The sequence below is a fragment of the Sturnira hondurensis genome, unplaced genomic scaffold (genome assembly GCF_014824575.4).
Source record: "Sturnira hondurensis isolate 20B ecotype Veracruz unplaced genomic scaffold, ASM1482457v3 Scaffold0024661, whole genome shotgun sequence".
Taxonomy (NCBI): Eukaryota; Metazoa; Chordata; class Mammalia; order Chiroptera; family Phyllostomidae; genus Sturnira; species Sturnira hondurensis.
This window is the reverse complement of record NW_028097292.1, coordinates 196,682-215,013: the sequence shown is the minus strand read 5'-3', so window position 1 is coordinate 215,013 and position 18,332 is coordinate 196,682. Positions and strand designations below refer to the sequence as shown.

The following is an 18,332-nucleotide window of genomic DNA, read 5'->3' as shown; positions in this document are numbered from 1 at the left end:
AGAATATCACAGCCCCCAAGTTTGTTGTCATCTTTCCATCATCCCCTATCCATTCCATTTTCAGATGGCCATCCCCTGGGAACCTGAGGGGAGCTTTGGGCATGGTACCCACCCACTCAAAATTCCTTCTTAGGCCTAGGGTGCCTCCGACCATATCTACCTCTCCCAGGTACCACCCAGGCCCTGAGAACATCATGGCCTGCAGAATTAATGAAAGAACCTCTGCTTCCAGTGAAGAACACCTCATCAACAAAAGCAGCTCTCAGTTTATGACCACTGGCGAACAGCTGCCTTGCTCTGGTAGAGCCTTGTTTCCTTTTTAATCCAATTCCCTGTGCAATAAACATTGTTCATTTACTGCTTATAGAGTCTACATGAGGTGAGAGATAGCCTTTGTCCATAAGGCTGCCCTAGTGATTAGGGGTCTGGTAATATAGGGGTTAGATGGAGAGGGCTTCCTGGTGAGAAAAGTCCAGGGGAATACTCCCTAAAACAGGGCAAAGGTGGAACTCTGCCTGATTGCCCTGTACCTCAGTGGGAAGTGTCCCTGCAAGAATACCTTTAATGACATAAGATGAATTTGGCACCTAGCTCATAGTGCTCCTTTGTACCTCAATTTCTGCCACCAACCCAGGTGATTTTATTGTCCACGTTGATAACGCACAAACACCCTTGCCTCCCAGACCATCAGCCCCTCATCTCCAGAAAACATCATCTTCCCTCCCCTTCAACCCAGAACTCCCTCCATTGTCTTCCAAAGTACAATCATCCCACTACCTGACTAGTCCTTAGTTCATCCTTTTTGTTTTCTCAAAACCCCTCCCCAAACTCCTCAAATACTGTCCGATGTGTAGCAGGAACTTGGAATATTCACCCAACATTTTGCCCTGTTCAAGGACCACTGAGATTACTGTCCACAAACCACTGCACTATATCCCAATCTGTTAAAATCTCATCTCCCTCCCCAAGTCTGCCAGGGTCCCATAGCCCATCTCTTCCTTGAGTACCTACAATGTGTCAGGCACCACTGACAGTAATGAAGATACCAACTCATACACTCACTGCTCTTGGGTCTTGTGTCCTTATTCCAGAGCAAAAACCTTGGAATAAACCAACACTAACACTAGTCTTGGTTCATACAAGATTATGGAACACCTTGCCATGGGTCTCCCATGCAAGGGTTTTTGGGAAGGGTCTCCCAAAAATCATGGGCTACATTCTCTGTTGGGGCCTCCCCACTACAAGACATCCTTCCAGTCCAAGTCCTTTCTGAACCTTCTTTCTCCCAGGCTTTCCCTCTCCATCTCCTTGGGGACTGGGCTGCATGAGTCAGTCTTTAACATCTCCTTCTCCATTGGCTCCTGCCTGCTGAAGGCACCCTCTGCTTTCCCCAGAAAATCCCACTTGTTCCTGTATCTTCCTTTAGCTACCTACCTGTCTCCTTCGATCTCATCCCAATTTCTCAAAAGGAGTCTATACTTGACATGCCCTTTCCTCTACCTCTGCTTTCTGCTCCAGACTTACCCACCTCAGGGATTTTCTTCAAAGTATGTTTTCTGAGCCTACAAGCCCCGTGACTCCCCAACCAACCACAATCCTGCCTGCCCTGTAGGCTAGAATGAGCCTCTACCTATCCCAGAAAGGCAAGCTAATCTTGTTCCCTTGAATCTAACAATGTCACCTCAAAGTAAGCATACACTGAGGTGGAGACTTTTCCATTTATTTAAAAATGTATCACTCAAATATGATAGCCCACAAAAAAAGCAATAAACTCAGAAATGACAAACAGATTTAATGTAGAGTGTCAGCTTCAATTGATTGATAGTGGCTGCCTAGAGTGCTGTGTTGAGTACGTTTCTGAGGCCGCACCCTGGCATGAAGAGAAAGACAGCTGGAATTAGCAATATCTGAAAACACAAGTAAAAGAAAATTAGGAAGTCAATTGATATCCACCAAACAGGAAGGAATAAAATGTCAAAAGCAGTGTTTTCCCACACTCTCCGTTTGGTCCTCTGACCTTGGCCTTCCTATAACCACCCAGCTCAGAGCCCTGGCTGCCGCCACCAAATCTAAGTAGATACCTGAAATCTCACTTGTAGGAAAAACCACAGGCACCAGAGCTGCCACTGCCACTGCCACTGCCGCTGCCGCTGCCGCTGCCACTGCCGCTGCCGCTGCCACTGCCACTGCCGCTGCCACTGGCACCAGTTCCACTGAGGCCAGCAAAGAGCCCAAATGTGAGAGTGGTAGTCAGGCTGCCACTGCCACCAAAGCTGCCAGTGGCACTGGCACTGGCGCCAGTGCTGGCACCACCACTCTCTTGGGCTTTGGCTTTAGCTTCAGCTCCAGCCTGGATCCGGGCTTTGGCCCAGGGTCCAATGTCAGCTTCATCCCAGTTGCAGGGCCCGGCAGCATTTTCAGAGCCAAGCCCAATGCCCATTCGAGCTCTGATCTCTGCTCTCGCCTTGGCTTCAGCTGCAGCCTCAGCTGCAGCCTTTATATCTGCTTCCATCGCCTCTCGGTACTGAGCTGCCCATTCCTTGGGATCCTTCTTTTGTACCTGAAACAGAAATAAGGACTCTCAGAAGGATGAGACTCTGAGAACTGAGTACCTCCTGTATTCTATGTAATATGCTACATGCTGTATACAATAGTAATACAATAAATACTTCTAGTAATTATACACCTAATATTCCATCCATGTCCTGACACTAGCTCTATGACTTCAGTTATATCACTTAACAACTTCTCTGAGCCTGAGTTTTCTCATCTGCAGTGGGGCACCAACATGTTAGTTGTAAGGATTAAATGAATCAGCTAAAGTGTTTGGCACATTAACAGAGGCTTCAGAATGTTCATATACAAGCTGCAGGCTGCTTTGCACACAGCCAGCAATGGCCAATCCATGCTCTTGATTTGCCAAGCGTAGGCAGTTCTCCAATTACCTTGCAAGCAAACTTGAGGACTTTCATCTTGCTGGTTTCATAGTAGGAGCGCAGGCCCCAGAAGAACTCATACTCAGGGGGATTGCTATTAGGGACCCGGGCATAGTCGAGGTACCTTGAAAAGAGAGATTCAAAGCCTTTATGTCCGACTACCCGTGGCCCACCCATGCATAGACTAGAGAGGCCCCAGGTACCAACATCCCCCTTTAAATACTCCAGCTTTTCTTCCAATATTTGAGCCTTGTCCCATTGGTCCTGCCCAGCAGCCATGTGAAGGTACAGGGGTGATACATGTAGGGTGTTTGTCCACAGTAAGGCCACAGGTTTGTGCCCCTTGTCACAATGACCCCTGGATTCCTGTCGGGTGTGTTGCAAACCCCCTTCTCTGAGCACACCCCACCACAGCGTCTTGTCCGTGGCCCGGCTGAGCCCTGGGACAGCCCACCATGGAAAAGGATTGTGAAGTGAAGAAACAGTCCACCAAGAGCTGCGTACATCACGTACGCCCCAGACTCTGTGAGTGTGCACACGTTCTCTGGGACCAAGGACTGGTTGGGCCCTGGCCAGTGAGTCAGGAGGGCCAGGCTCCAGGCCTGAATGGGCCTCTCACCAGCAAGGGCTGTGCTCACACTTCCACTCTCTGAGTCTACAGGTCTAGCAACTGAAAATGAAGATGGGGTGACAGCACCTATTCTGCAGGGTAGTTATGAAAATGAGATGAGATATACATGTCGGGTCCCCAACATAGTAGCTGACTGCCTACAGCTACTACTCTATGACATTTTTAAATTGAAATTAATTGCTATGCACCAACACATTAGGGCATGAATCTAAAAATGAATCTTTCATTTGCTACCTGTGTAACCACTCTGAGCCTCAAGTTCCTCACATATACAATGCTGGTGATGACAACCCCTTCCCCACTGCAGAATGGTTCTGAAGGCATATGTTACAGCACATGTAACAGATCAAGAAATACCTATTGTTGTTTCCTGTCATCACCTTAAAAATGAGCTACCACCTATATACATACACACAACCACACGTGCACCCATTACAGCTTCATCACTCAGTTCTAACACAGGCAAAATGTATAGCACATACCAACACCAGACAGACACTTACTTCTGCTTCACAAACTCATCAGTAATGAGCTTCTTCACATCCCCAAAAAGTGAGTGATGTATCCTGACAGCAAAGAAAAATAAATACATGAATAAATAAATAAAGTCAGGGCCATGACACTTCCCAGATGTGTGCAGAGGCATTTCCAACGTGGAGAGGGGGTTTCCAGCACAAGAAGGAAGCACCATAGAAGCTGAAGAGAGACAGTAAGCTCAAGGGAGCACAGAAGTCAGGACCATTTCCCCATCCACCCAGCTCAGAGCCATGGGCCCTCTACCCAGTCCAGCGCCCCAGCCCACTCCACCAGACCACCAGGCTGATGCAATCCTGGGACCATCCTCTCTTGCCAAAGGACAACACGGACAGCAAGCGCTGAGAGAGCCCAATCATACCCAGGGCGCAGCCCCAACTTGCGCAGAACCTCCCAGATGACAGCTGCAAGGGGGGGCACAGGAGATAGGGACAGAAAGTGAACACGTGAAGTTCCAACAGTGGCTACCCATTCAGCTGCATGCCCAGCCACTCACCCTCACTGGACCGATTCCCATTCATGAAGATGATGCTAAGAAGCACCATGAGGAGACCCAGCTTTGGGGAGTCCTTGGTTCTAGGGGAACAATAGGACAAAGAGGTTTATGCCCCTCAGCCATCTGCAAAAAACACACCAGCCGGCTCACTAGGCTGGCCTCTCCCAGGTTCCTCAGGTATAGGAGAGTTCTGCCCAGTCTGTGTTTCCAGCTCTATGTGAACTTGGGCAAGACACTTACACTCAGTCTCCTACTCAGCAAAATGGGAAAATCACATCCTCCCCTCCCCAGGTTGCCAAAGAGGAGGGAAGAAATCCTAACAACCTGGCATGACTCAGGTACTCAGTCAGTGTGAGTCCCTTCTTTCTCTCCCAGAACCCTCAGCCACAAGAGAATTCTAGGCACAGCCCACTGGTGATCCTGCCCTTCCAGCATCATGAGCCACCCACTCCAGAAAGCCCTCCCTTGAGAACCACCCTCCCAAGGGCAGCAGGAAGAGACAAGCAAGGACAGGTCTGNGTACTCCAGGTACCTTGGAAAGGAAATGAAACTTCATTCTAAACAAGCAAATCTGTTGTCAAACCACTGGATACCAGTGGCAACCTCCTTCAAACAAATACTAAATTCCGCTCCTGGAGAAAGGCTTCCAAACACCCTCCTTCCTCAGATTCACTTCCAAACACAGTTCATGGCCTTGGCCTCTAATATGAAGCCATTTCCCATTGGCTATGTGCCAGGTAGTCACTTGGTACTGCAGGGGAGGGATGTATAGGGCATGATGTCACAGGAAGGCCAAAGTATCCTGCCACCTGTGAGGAGTAAACCCAAGTTCCTGTTGGGTGTGTTGTAAACAGAGGAGCCATTCTTCAGGCACCCTGCTCTGAGCACACCCTGAAATAAAGCCCTTGTGTTTGATCTGGTTCAGCCCGGGAGTGGTTACCCATGGGAATTGTGGACAGGGCTGTTTTAGGGCACAGGATGCCAATACCCATAAAGCTAGTATAAGGAAAGGGCTTATCAAGCACTTTTTGAACAAGACCAACATACCCAGAAGACCTAAGGGACTGATAATGCCCCAAACCACCACTTACTTCTGCTTCACAAACTCTTCTGTGATGAGTTTCCTCACTTCCCCAAAGAGCAAGTGCCTCACCCTGACAAGGGGGGAAATAATCTATGAATAGAGATCAGAACTTCCCAGATGAGGGTATGGGCATTTCCTAACATGGAAGAGAACTTTCTAGCCCATGTGGCCATCTTAATGAAAACAGAAAAGTAGTAAACACATACATGGTCACTAGAAGCAGGCAGCTGAAGCCAAATGGCTCTTTGTCAGGGATGCCCTGAATGTCTATCTTATATCCCATCTTGGAATAGGAAGGGGACATAAAGAAGAGAGGAATCTGGGAGTTTGGGACCACTTCCCCATCCACCCAGCTCAAAGCCATGGGCCCTCTACCCAGTCCAGCGCCCCAGCCCACTCCACCAGACCACCAGGCTGATGCAATCCTGGGACCATCCTCTCTTGCCAAAGGACAACACGGACAGCAAGCGCTGAGAGAGCCCAATCATACCCAGGGCGCAGCCCCAACTTGCGCAGAACCTCCCAGATGACAGCTGCAAGGGGGGGGCACAGGAGATAGGGACAGAAAGTGAACACGTGAAGTTCCAACAGTGGCTACCCATTCAGCTGCATGCCCAGCCACTCACCCTCACTGGACCGATTCCCATTCATGAAGATGATGCTAAGAAGCACCATGAGGAGACCCAGCTTTGGGGAGTCCTTGGTTCTAGGGGAACAATAGGACAAAGAGGTTTATGCCCCTCAGCCATCTGCAAAAAACACACCAGCCAGCTCGCTAGGCTGGCCTCTCCCAGGTTCCTCAGGTATAGGAGAGTTCTGCCCAGTCTGTGTTTCCAGCTCTATGTGAACTCGGGCAAGACACTTACACTCAGTCTCCTACTCAGCAAAATGGGAAAATCACATCCTCCCCTCCCCAGGTTGCCAAAGAGGAGGGAAGAAATCCTAGCAACCTGGCATGACTCAGGCACTCAGTAGTGTGAGTCCCTTCTTTCTCTCCCAGAACCCTCAGCCACAAGAGAATTCTAGGCACAGCCCACTGGTGATCCTGCCCTTCCAGCATCATGAGCCACCCACTCCAGAAAGCCCTCCCTTGAGAACCACCCTCCCAAGGGCAGCAGGAAGAGACAAGCAAGGACAGGTCTGCTTTCCTGGGAAGCTTCTGGACAGACAACCAGACAGCAGGAATGCCCCATCCCAGACTTCTACACCCTTTGGTCAATCATAACCAGGTGCCACATTTGTGTGCAGGATTCCAACTACATGTGGGAGCTAGAACAGGGCTTTTCAGGTCCTGTCTTTCCTGACTCTCCAGGAGGGTATGGGGAGAGAGGACAGGGATGGGGGAGTACCAGGGACAAAAGCAGAACCCTCCCTCCCACCCCAGCTTACGTTCCCAGTATGCCTGCATCAGTGGGCTCCAAGGTGCTGAGAAGAATGTACAAGTGGTCATTCTTATCAATTTCCTTCAATTGGATCCCAAACACCTGTGGATGGAAAGGAAAGCTTGTGACATCACAAGATTCAGCTTCATGGGCATCCCACAGCTCCCCATGTACCTAGGGATCTGTGTGTTTGTGTGCATGTATGTGAAATCAGTAGGATAAGGCATGTAAAGCACTTAGCTGTGACGCGAACACACAGCAAACAGACAACAAATGTGCTATTGTTATCAACATCATCCTTGTGATTAGCAAGAATCTAGGGACGCTGTGGATGGTGAATGGAAGGAAGAGGCAAACATTTGAAATACCTTCCACGACATATCCAGCAGTCGACAGGAGTTAGGACTAAGTTGGGAGAATTAAGTCCTAGCTGTACCCTTACCACTGACTGGTCGTGTGACTCTTAGCAAGTTCACACACCTCCCTAGGCCACTGTCTTCCCATCTTCAGAGTGATGGAGCTAGCACAGTGAGTCTCTGTGGTCCCTCCCCAAAGAGACGTGTACACCTTTGTTCAGTTCAAGACTTCCCCATTACGTCCACCCCCAGGGCTGCCCCTTCACCTTCTCCAAGGAATAGCCTGCTCGTTCAATGATTTCAGGGTACACATCAGTGTATTCTTTGATGATGTCCTTCAGCATGTCTGCAAGGGGAGAGTGTTGCGAGCACCTGAGCTGAAGTGAAGCCAGGTGGTCCCCATACCCAAACTACAGGCAGACCCTTTGCCAACTCTGCTGTGAGTGACACAAGCAGGTTCTGAGCTAATGATCAGAAACACTAGCACTGCCAAATTAGAACTTTGGGAGGACAGAGGTAGGAGCATAAGAGCAAGTGCTCCCAACATACAGGGGAGAGGACGATTGAGCGCAGTACGAGGTGGGGAGAGTTTGTAGGACTCTACCTGAGCGCTTGATGGGAATCTTTGTCTGGTCTTTAACCAACAGGTACTTCACCAACTCATTTGCCTGAGAGAGGAGGAAAAGGTGTACAGATCAAAGTATGTTTGCAGAAGCTTTGAAAAGACAGCAAAGAAGAGGGCAGGCAAGGCAGTGGACAGGGCAGAATGGAAAGGACTGGGTTCTTACCCTCCCCTGCAAAAGGGCTACATCCCGAGATGGTGGTGCTTCAGGCTCTTGGGATGACTGGAGCTTGGCAGCTCTGCGGCGAGCCTTGCCCCTACGGGCCTTAGGTGACCTCAGGGAGAGCAAAGCTCTCCGGGCCCAAGCAGCCAACCGAGTCCTTGATGCCCTACGGGCCCAAAATGCAATGGGACCCCTTGAAGCCCTGCGGGCCATTGAGGCCATTAGGGCCTTTGAGACCCTTCGACCACCTGTGGTTGCAGAAGCCTGACTCTGATCACTGCTGCCATCCTCTTCCCCATTCATATTCTTCACCTGCATCAACAGAGAGAAAGCACAACAGCACCAGATGAAGCAGATTGTCCTTTTTCCTCACTCTATCTCTTCCAGAAACCTCCTCTAATCCAACCCCTGAAGTAACAACTTGATTCACTAGATATTAGCCATGTTGAATGATGGGTTTGTCTTTCACTGGTTTTCAAGCAAGAGTTTCATCACAGAACCAGACCAGGAGCAACCCAAGGATAACCTGAGGCTTCTCTTCTTTCTGTTTCTACCACTGACTCTGCTTGTACCAACTTGGACAAGCTCATTCTACACATCTGGGACTCTCCTTCCTTCTCTATGAAATTGGATTATTTCCAGGATTTAAAAGGTAACCTATATGAATGTGCTAGCTCAAAGCTTAACACAGAGTAGTTACTACATAAGTATAAATCGTGTTACATTCAGATTACAACTATGTGTATCCTTGTCCCATCTCCCCCAAAATCTGTGAGCTCTCTGACGACAAGAATTGCATTACATTCCTCTTAGTTTCCCCCACAGCCTTGATGAGCACAGGAAACTTTCTAAATGTTTGCAGAACAGATTAACCAACTAAGAGAACAGGAATTGAAAAGCAAGGATGGTGATTGCAGAAGTCTTACCTTTCGGGCTTTTTTGGCCTTGACTTTGGGCCGAGTATCCTGATTCTCCTGAGTCTGGGTAGCTGTACCCTCAGGCTCAGGTTCATCTGCCGGAGGCTGAGAGGCAGCAGCCTCGGTCTCCACGGCCTTTGTACTGACTTTCTTATCAGCCACACAGCTAACCTTTTTGGTCTCAGTGGCAGGTACTGTCACAGCCTGAGGGTCAGCTTTCTGTATCTTGGTGTCAGGTGCTGGACTCTTCTCTTCGGCTGACAAAATCTGGGTATCAGTCGGCTTAGTGGTAGGTGAGCCCTTAGTGGCAGCTGCCTCCTGAGCTTCTGGGGTCTTTGAGACCTCTGTGGCCTTTGAGACCCCTGCGGTGTTAGACACCTTCACAGCTTCTGAGACCTCTGGTGCCTTAGAAGCCTTTGGTGTCTCTGAGACCTCCAAGTTCTGGGTCACTGTCAATATGGTCTGCACCTTCAAGTCGCTTTCCTTTTCTGAAGTTTCAGCCTGCAAGAGAAAGCAGGGAAGCTCACAGAACTTCTCTTCACCCACAACTGGGCAAATTGCTCCAAAATTCTAGGCTTTCATTTCTCGGACCTATATGAACTCTTCCTTTCAGCATGCTCTGACCACCTCAGCCCAACAAGGCCTCCCCTTCCTCTGAGCAGGAGGACCTGATGGCAAAAGAGGGATGAACTCCCTCTTTCCTTCCTTCCTTCCTCCCTCTATTCGGGTGGGGGACACCCAGGCAGGGAAGTGGATGGGTAAGGACAAGGATGGGAAGGGAGGTGGGGCAGCAACAGGGGCCGGAGAGGAAAAGCAGCTAGGGAGAGGGCAGAAGGAGGTTTTACCTGGAGACGGGCTGGACCCGTAACAATCTCGCTTGTGTCAGACATGTCTCAAGTTGGCCTGGCAAGAGCTGAGCCTGAAGGAGAGAAGGCCTGGGTCAATCCACAGCACGTCCTCTCTCCTATTCTGCCTTGAGTCTGATCCTTACCTTCACTTCGGCCCCAATTCCAAACCCCTCCCCCACCCCCAACGACTGTTTTCAGATTCAGTAACCCACAGCGTCCAGGTCTCAATTCTCTGCAGCCGCACCCTCCTCTTCTCCAGGAAGATGTGCCAGCGCGGCAGCTGAGGACCCCGCCCCTTTTCCCAGTGCACCCACCCCCCAAAGCCGCAGGTCCACAGAGCGCATGCGCGTCCGCTCAGGGCCCCATCTCAGCCCCGCCCGCTTTCCCAGCACAAGCCCTTTCTTTGATGTCCACCGTGCACATGCGCATTCAGCAACTGGCCCGTCTCGGTGCGGGGCCCCTCTGCACGCCTTTCAAGCAATCCATAGTACGCATGCTCAATAGTCGCGGGCTCAGTCCTGCACTCTTTTCCAATACACGCCTCTCTCCAGGTCCGCAGCATTAGGTCCCGCCCCCTCCCCATCAAGCCTCCTTTTCAAATTTTCTGGGCGTCTGGTGGTCTTGGCCCCTCCCCTACTCACACCCACCCAAGTCTACAGTACCGCCAGGTGCCGCCCTTTTTCATAACACGCCCCCCTCCAAACAAGGGCAAAGCAAATCTTGGTTCTGTCCCTTCCCTAATACACCCCCTCCTCAAATCAGTATTGAGTTAGTGATTCCATCTTGGTCCCAGCCAAACTGGGTCCAATCCCCTCCCTTCTCAGCCGGATAGATCCAGTATGATCCGGTCCTTTGGACAGGTTTCCTCTAGGTCCCAGAGGGTGGGGCCGACCCCTACCAGGCTCCGATAACTGCTGGATCCCGCTGCTGCTCACCTCGTCCTCCTACTATAGCAGGGTGCGTCCACTCCCTCCAAGCCCCTCCGAAACTCGGGGACTGCCCTCCCCCCTCCAGGCCGGAAGTGGTCCCGCCCCTTTCCGCCTCCCTAGGGGGCCTCGGTCTCAGCTAGTCTGCCCTTCCCCCGCTCCCTGCTCTTCGTTCCTTATACCCCCTCCGTATTCTCTCTGCCTTGCTTCCTGCTCCCTATTCCCCCAACGCATTTCCTATTTACCCCACAGAATTTCCTATTCCCCTTCTTACATCCTCCTCCATGTTACCTATGCACCCCCTCCCCCCCATATTCCTTAACCCTTCTCTGCATCTCATATTTTCTTTTCTGGGTCTCCACTTCCCCTCAGTATTCCCCTTCGTATTCCCTGTCCGCCATCCAACATGCCTGTTTCCCCGTTTTTCTCCCCCTGCTCCTCCGCTAGTCTCTGCTCCCTGGTCTGTACAGCCTACTATTCTCTAAGAACCCCTGGTTGCCTACATCCCACTCCAGGTCACCTCTTCCCCAGCTGCAGTGGTACAGTTGTAATTGCCCACCTGCCTGGTTACAGGTTGGAGGGGGCTGGAACCACTGTCTGACTGCCAAGAAGCACCAATCTCAGCTTCCCTCACCTTGTCCTCGAGCGAGTCCGAGATTCGTCTGCCCTCTCTCAGTCCCTCTCGAAGCCTCAGCCTCCTGGACTAGAACAGCAGCCAGCCCAGCCCAGCCCAGCCCCTTTCCGCAGCCCCCTGCCACCCCCCTTCTCCTTCCTCGGGGGTGGGGCAATGAGGCCCCGCTCAGGGTTGTCTGACGCCAAAGCTCGTGTTTATGCCACTGTACCAGGCTCGGTCTGAAGCACTTCCAAACAAAACCACCTCCTCAAAACGATTCATTCATTTAATTTATTTATTTTTCTATCTTTATTCTTTCTTATTACAAAGGTAATGTGTTGTTGTTGTGAAAATTCAAATAATGCAGAAATACGTAACATACCAATGAAAGGCCACCCTTATCTCACCCCCAGAAATAACCACTACTAACATTTTGATATATGTTCTTCCAGATTTTTTCTATTCATATACTAATTTGCATTTTCTGCCCACAAACTGTACACTGTACCTACTGCCCTGTGACCTGGTTTTATTCCACTTATATATTCTAATCGGTTTTCATTACTGCACATTTTTCTTGAGAGTTGCATAATTTTTTCTTGTACAGATGTTTCACAATTTATTTAACCAATCCAGGATACATGGACATTCAGATTGTTTCCATTTGTTTTTTTTACTATTACAAACAATGCTATAAGGGACAGCTTTGTATCTTTATTGGGCTTTTATTGTTGTTCTTGTTGTTATTTATGCGGTTTTTTGCTGACTCAAATACCACAAAAAAGTCTTCCATTTTGATACAGAATTTGTTGACTTACTCTGAAAAAGATACATGGAATAACATTCCCAGCAACTAACATCTCACATATGTTTATGTGTCACATATATAACAAATATTTGTCATGTTACTTATGATAATCTTTGCTGTACAAAAGGGTTTAATTATTATACAGAGAATGTGTCGGGTTTACCTTTATTACAACTGGATTCTCCTTCATGCTTAGAGATGCTTTCTACACTTCTATATTATAACAACCTCTGTTTTATTCCAAGCACTTTTTCCAGCATTCTTTTTGTTACTTTTTATTGAATTTATTGGCGTGACATTGGTTCATAAAATTATATAGGTTTCAGGGGTACAATTATATAATACATCATCTATATATTGTATTGTGTGTTCACCAATCCCAGTCTCTTTCTATCACTATTTATCCTCCCCTACACCTTCTTCTACCTCCCCTCACCCCTCTTTTCTTCTGGCAATCACCACATCAATCCTTATAGAAAACAAATTTTGGAATGATCCACGATTTCAATGTAAAAAAATAAACCATAAAAGTACTTGGAATAAACAGAGGTGCATCTATTTATTCCAAGCACTTGTATGGCTTTATTATTTACATTTAAATGTTTGATCATTGCAAAAATTTTTTTATATAAGGATTCAGCTTAATTCTTTTCCAAAATCAGGCTCTTATCCATTTGCAAATTAGTCCATCTTTCCATCCTCCCCATTAATTTGAAATGGTACCTTTATCTCATAAATGCACATAAGTAATTCACAGCCCCTCCTTTTCTTCCAGTTCTAAAGTACCCCAAATTCCTATCTCTTCCAAATCATGGCAACCCTTAAATGCCAAGATAAGGACTTTGGTCATGATCCTGAGTGCACCGAGAGATTATTGAAGGGTTTTAGGCTTAGAATGACATAGATTTATGTTTTAGAGAGAACATTCTAGCTGCCTAATCCATAAGGAGCATGGATCAGACCATTTCCTGGAAAGAGGGAGAGTGACATCCAGATAAGCGATGATTATGGTTTGGCCTAGAGTGGTAGCAGTGGAGTTGGTGAGAAGTAATTGAATCCAGAAGGCATTAAAGAGATAAAAAGCAGCTGGACTTTATGAATAATTGGATGTGGAGAAAGGGGTGAGGAAAGTGTCAAAGGGAACTTTTGAGAATCTGACATGAGAGATCAAATGTTTGGATGGTAATCTCTTTCACTGATATAAAGAATACTAATGTAGGGAGAGCTGAACATTGATTTTTAGGTATTTGTGGCACATCCAAGTGGAAATGTCCCACAGGGAGTTGAATATACATGTCTGAAATTCAGTAAAGAGGTTTGGCCTGAGGTTATAGATTTAGGAATCCTCAGTGTATGCATGGTTCTTTAATCTATGGGAAAGGGCAAGAGGGCCTGGAAAGAATGTGTAGCCCTAGATGTGGCCCAGGGAAGAGCCCTGGAGACCAGCAGCAACTACAGCATAGGTGGAGGGAAAGTAGCTCATGAGACACACAGATAAGTAGTGCCCAAGGAGAAAGGGAGAAAAGCATGAGAAAGTATGGTCACAAAACAAAGGGAAAAGAATGTCTCAAAAGGAAGGAGGGGTCAGTGGTGTTGAATGCTACCAAGAAGTGAAAAAATGTCTAGGCATTTTAACAGTCAGGTGATGCTCTGGTCTCTGGTGACCCTGGAAGGGACAAGTTCAATACAGAGATTTGTAGCATAGATTGCTGATTACCCCAATATCCATTCTCCTTTTCTTCCGTAATAATAGAACATCTGACTTTTTGGTTGGACACATAGCCCCCTAGAATTAAACTGATGAGGACATGGGTCACACCTTAAGGATAGTGGAGTGGTAAACTCAGTAAACTAAAAAGAACCTAGATCTCAACTTCTGGACAAGATGACAGCATAGGTAAACATGGCTCACCTCCTCACACAACCACATCAAAATTCCAGCTGAGCTATACAACCATCACTCAGAAACATCAGAAATTGAGTTGAATGGAAGTCTGACAACTACAGAATTAAAGAAACCACATCCATCCAGACTGGTAGGAGGGGTAGAGATGCACAGTGGGCTGATCCCACATCCATGTGTGGTAGATAAAAATATAGAAGGGATATCTGAGAGTGAGGAGTCCCAGCCTCAAACCAGGCCTCCCAGCCCAGGGTTCCACTGCCAGGAAGATAAGTCCCCATAACTTCTGGCTGCAAAAACCAGTGAGGATTGAGTTGGTGGAAGAAACTCCTGCAGTCCCAAGCAGTAGCCTTTAAAGAATCCACACATGGACTAACCTAGACTCACTCCCTCTGAGCTCCAGCACCAGGGTAGCAGATTGAAAGGCACCAGTGGCACACAGGGAGAAACTGAAGTGTCTGGCATCAAGGTGGGAGCTGGTGGACAGCTTTCTCCCAGACAAAAGGTGGGCAAAGGCCATTGTCCTTTTTCTGAACCCCCCCTCCAGAGAGCCATAGAACCAGCAGGCAAGTGCCAAATCTGAGACTCCATCAACCTGGCTATCACTGTTTGCCCCACTCTGGAGACCCCCCTGAGGCTCCATCCCATCCAACTTATGGGCCCGGCACTAGCAGTAGCCAGCCTAAAGTCACCGCCTGACTTCACCTGGGAATCTCCAAGCCCAGCACAAGTAGCAGCCATTTCAGATTGCTTCATAGCTCAGGCAGAGTGGCCCTGGGGCAGAACATAGGTCAGGGCTGACCTTGGCCTATACCACCTAGGAAACCCCAGAGCCTGTGCACCCAGTGGGCAGCTACAGTCCACATTGGAACACGACCACCCTGCCCCTGCACAGCTGATCCTCCACAGAGGGTAGAGATTGGTGGTTAGTGTTCATAAAGAGTCCTTGCACCTGACTGTCCTGGGTAAATTCCTCCCATTAACTTGCCAACAGCAATGAAGGCTCAATTACAAGAGGAGGGGGTACTCAGCCCACATAAAGGATGCACCATGAATACCAACATGGATGATAAAACAGGCTGTGCCACTGGACCCTATTGGACACTACTACATTAGGCTATGCTACCAAAACAGGCAGTCATAGCAGGTCTACTTACCATTTTTTGGACTATAAGGTGCACTTTCTCCCCCAAATTTGGGAGGAATAATGGTTATTAATGCTGCTGTTGAGTTCTGTTTACATTTACATTGGTGAAATATTATGTTTTTATGTTATTATATATTTTACCACATTTTTGCTTCAATTTTTTTCCTATTTTCCTCCTCTAAAATTTAGGTGTGTCTTATGGTCCAAAAATACCGTAATACACAGAGACAAACACAGGGACACTGCCAGATAAAAAAATGTGGCAAAAAATAAAAAAGATCAAAAGTCCAGAAAAAGAACTAAACATAACGCAGATAAGCAATCTATCAGATGCAGAGTTTGAACACTGGTTATAAGGATGCTCAAGGAATGTAATGAGGACCTCAATAGCATAAAAATATCCAGTCAGATATAAAGGATACACTAATTAAAATAAAGAACAATTTTCAGCGAAACAACCATAGAGTGGATGAAGCCGAAAATCAAATCAATGATTTGGAACATAAAGAAGCAAAAAACAACCCATCGGAACCACAAGAAGAAAAAAGAATAAAAAAAATGAGAATAGTATAAGCAGCCTCTGTGACAACTTCAAGCATTCTAACATTTGTATCACAGGGGTGTCAGAAGAAGAGAGAGATCAACAAATTAGAAATCTATTTGAAAAAATAGTGAAAGAAAACTTCCCTAATTTGGTTAAGCAAATAGACATGCAAATCCAGAAGCACAGAGAGTCTCGAACAAAATGAATGGAAAGAGGCTCACCCCAAGACACAGCATAATTTAAGTGCCAAAGGTTAAAGATAAACTGATAATCTTAAAAGTAGCAAGAGACAAGCACATAGTTACCTACAGGGGAGTTCCCATAAGACTGGCATCTGATTTCTCAAAAGAAATTTTGCAGGCTAGAAGGGATTGGCAAGAAATATTCAAAGTTATGAAGACCAGGAACCTACAGCCAAGATTGCTCTACCCAGCAAAGCTATCATTTAAATCAAAGGGTAGAGAAACAGTTTCCCACAGAAGGAAAAACTAAACAAGTTCATCATCACCAAACCGTTATTGTATGAAATGCTGAAGGGACTTATAAAGAAAAAGAAGATCAAAAGTATGAACAATAAAATGGCAATACACACATTTTTATCAACAACTGAATCTAAAAAACTGAGTAAACAAGAAGAATAGAGACAGAATCATGGATACTGAGAGCATTTTGATAGGTGCCAAATGAGGGTATGGGGGAACGGGTGAAGAGGTGAGGGGATTAAGTACAAATAGGTAGTTACAGAATAGCCATGGGGATGTAAGGTACAGGGTAGGAAATGGAGTAGCTAAAGAACTTGTAGACATGACCCATGGACATGAACAATGGTGTGGGGACTGCCTGAGGGAGTGAGGGTGCTAGAATAGCCCTGGCTGGTGAGGCTCAGTTCAGTGAGCACAGGCTTGTGAACCAAAGGTTCACCTGTTCAATTTCCAGTTAGGGCACATGCCCGGGTTGCGGGCCAGGACCCCAGTGGTGGCTAGTGAGAGGCAACAAATCAATGTTTCTCTTCGTACATTGCTGTTTCTTTCCCTTCTTTCTCCCTCCCTTACCCTCTCTCTGAACATAAATAAATAAAAAATAACCTGGATCTCTCTTTCATAGTTCCACCCTACCAGTTTTGAACTGCCTAATTCTGGATTTCTTTTCAGTGAGATAAATACATGTGTATCTTATTTAAACCATTGTTATATGGGAGTCTATGCCAGCAGCAGTTTCCTGATTGAAGTGGGTTGAGATGTGAATAGCAAGTGAGGTATTCATAACAATGACTATAGATTACTCTTTCAAGAACTGCCTCACCCTAATTTCAAGGCTTTCCCAAAATCTAGCCCTGACTAGCTTTCCACCTTTTTCTTCCTATTTTTCTGACCACTATGTATATATTCCAATCAAACAAAGCACAACTATTAGCCGATGTGATCTGCCTTCTCTTACTTAGAAGACTTTTCATATCATTTCTTCCCCATGGAGCAGCCTATGTTACATCTACCCTCTGTATCAACCTCCACCATTTAAAACTCCACAATAGTTTTTAAATTAGCCTTTGGGGTCATGGCATAACTTTAAAGGAATGCGGGTTCAGAACATTAGGAGGTACTGAATTCAAGGGTTTGGGGCAAAATTTTTAGTCTACGTCCCTCAGAGAGGTATTCCCAAAGATTTTCAAAGCCAAACCTCCCCAACCTCCTCTCAATGCCACTACCTTCATAACCAAATACTATAACCAACCTTATCTCATGTCCTGGGAATCAGAGGACAGGGAGAAAGAAACCTTATCAGGAGACAAAGCACAAAACTATTCACAATCTTCATTATTTGACCAGAGAAATTTCCTCCCTCCTTCTCCTTGTGAACTCTTGGAATCTTTTGACCTTCAGCATCTACCCAGAAACTCTGAAGAACTTAGGTCATCGAGTCCCAGAATGGCTTTCTAGCATCCATAGACCAGCAGACAAATACCTGAGATCATGTAGATATTACATACCAACTAAGGGAAAAAATGAAAAGCTGATTTATCACCAGGCAGCTCTGTTCAGACTGTTGGGTAATGAAACTGCCTAATCATAGGGTATACAAGATTTCAGACCTCTGGAGTTTAAATGAGAAGCCCAGAATATTCACACTACCCATCCTCTCCCAACACATTTCCCTTCCCCAGAACTGTACAGAATCAGTGCCTCTGAATTTCCCAAAATTCAGAGATAAGGCTGAGAGAGGATAGTAATGGTTTCCTTCTAAGAATACCTACAACCTCTTTAGTCATCTACATCATACAGCACAACATAGCTATCAGCTTAAAATTGGACATCAGACTTTCCTATGCTTCACATTTCCTCAGCCATTCCCATGACTGGGAAAGGCCTAACTGTCCCTTCTCCTAGGTCCCACTCCCCATCACTGTTGGGCACTTTCTGCCCTC

General features: G+C 47.0%; 1 protein-coding gene, 1 non-coding gene and 1 pseudogene across 8 annotated transcripts; all 3 read right to left on the bottom strand.

The window, feature by feature from the left end:
* Window positions 1-1,772: 1,772 nt before the first annotated feature.
* On the bottom strand, window positions 1,773-11,633 carry MAGED2 (MAGE family member D2). 7 transcript variants are annotated; one of them, XM_037038616.1, is made up of 14 exons: window positions 11,530-11,633; window positions 9,967-10,040; window positions 9,131-9,622; window positions 8,208-8,516; window positions 8,024-8,087; window positions 7,686-7,765; window positions 7,071-7,165; window positions 6,308-6,387; window positions 6,172-6,214; window positions 5,689-5,751; window positions 2,946-3,060; window positions 2,202-2,560; window positions 2,082-2,135; window positions 1,773-1,907 (listed from the first exon to the last, which is right to left on the bottom strand). In XM_037038616.1, exons 2-13 carry the CDS (start codon window positions 10,009-10,011, stop codon window positions 2,090-2,092), a joined length of 1,791 nt encoding a protein of 596 aa, XP_036894511.1. In that variant the 5' UTR covers window positions 10,012-10,040; window positions 11,530-11,633; the 3' UTR covers window positions 1,773-1,907; window positions 2,082-2,089. The 7 variants fall into 7 exon arrangements, with proteins under 7 accessions (XP_036894511.1, XP_036894505.1, XP_036894512.1 ...); XM_037038610.1 differs by lacking the exon at window positions 5,689-5,751 and adding an exon at window positions 4,071-4,133; XM_037038617.1 differs by lacking the exon at window positions 5,689-5,751 and adding an exon at window positions 4,071-4,133 and having other exon boundaries at window positions 1,773-1,870.
* On the bottom strand, window positions 3,235-3,343 carry LOC118981793 (uncharacterized; annotated as a pseudogene).
* Window positions 5,362-5,490, bottom strand: LOC118981792 (small nucleolar RNA SNORA11). Its single transcript, XR_005065418.1, has one exon. It is a non-coding gene; the product is annotated as a small nucleolar RNA SNORA11 (small nucleolar RNA).
* Window positions 11,634-18,332: the final 6,699 nt, after the last annotated feature.

Coding starts and splice junctions, on each gene's coding strand:
- MAGED2 (XM_037038616.1), bottom strand. CDS start 10,011: ATGTCTGACACAAGCGAGATTGTTACGGGTCCAGCCCGTCTCCAG. Junction 7,766..8,023: donor GATTCCCATCAAGCGCTCAG/GTAGAGTCCTAC, acceptor CTCCCCTTGCAG/ACATGCTGAAGGACATCATC. Junction 3,061..5,688: donor GAAGAGTTTGTGAAGCAGAA/GTAAGTGGTGGT, acceptor TCTCTTTTCAAG/GTACCTCGACTATGCCCGGG.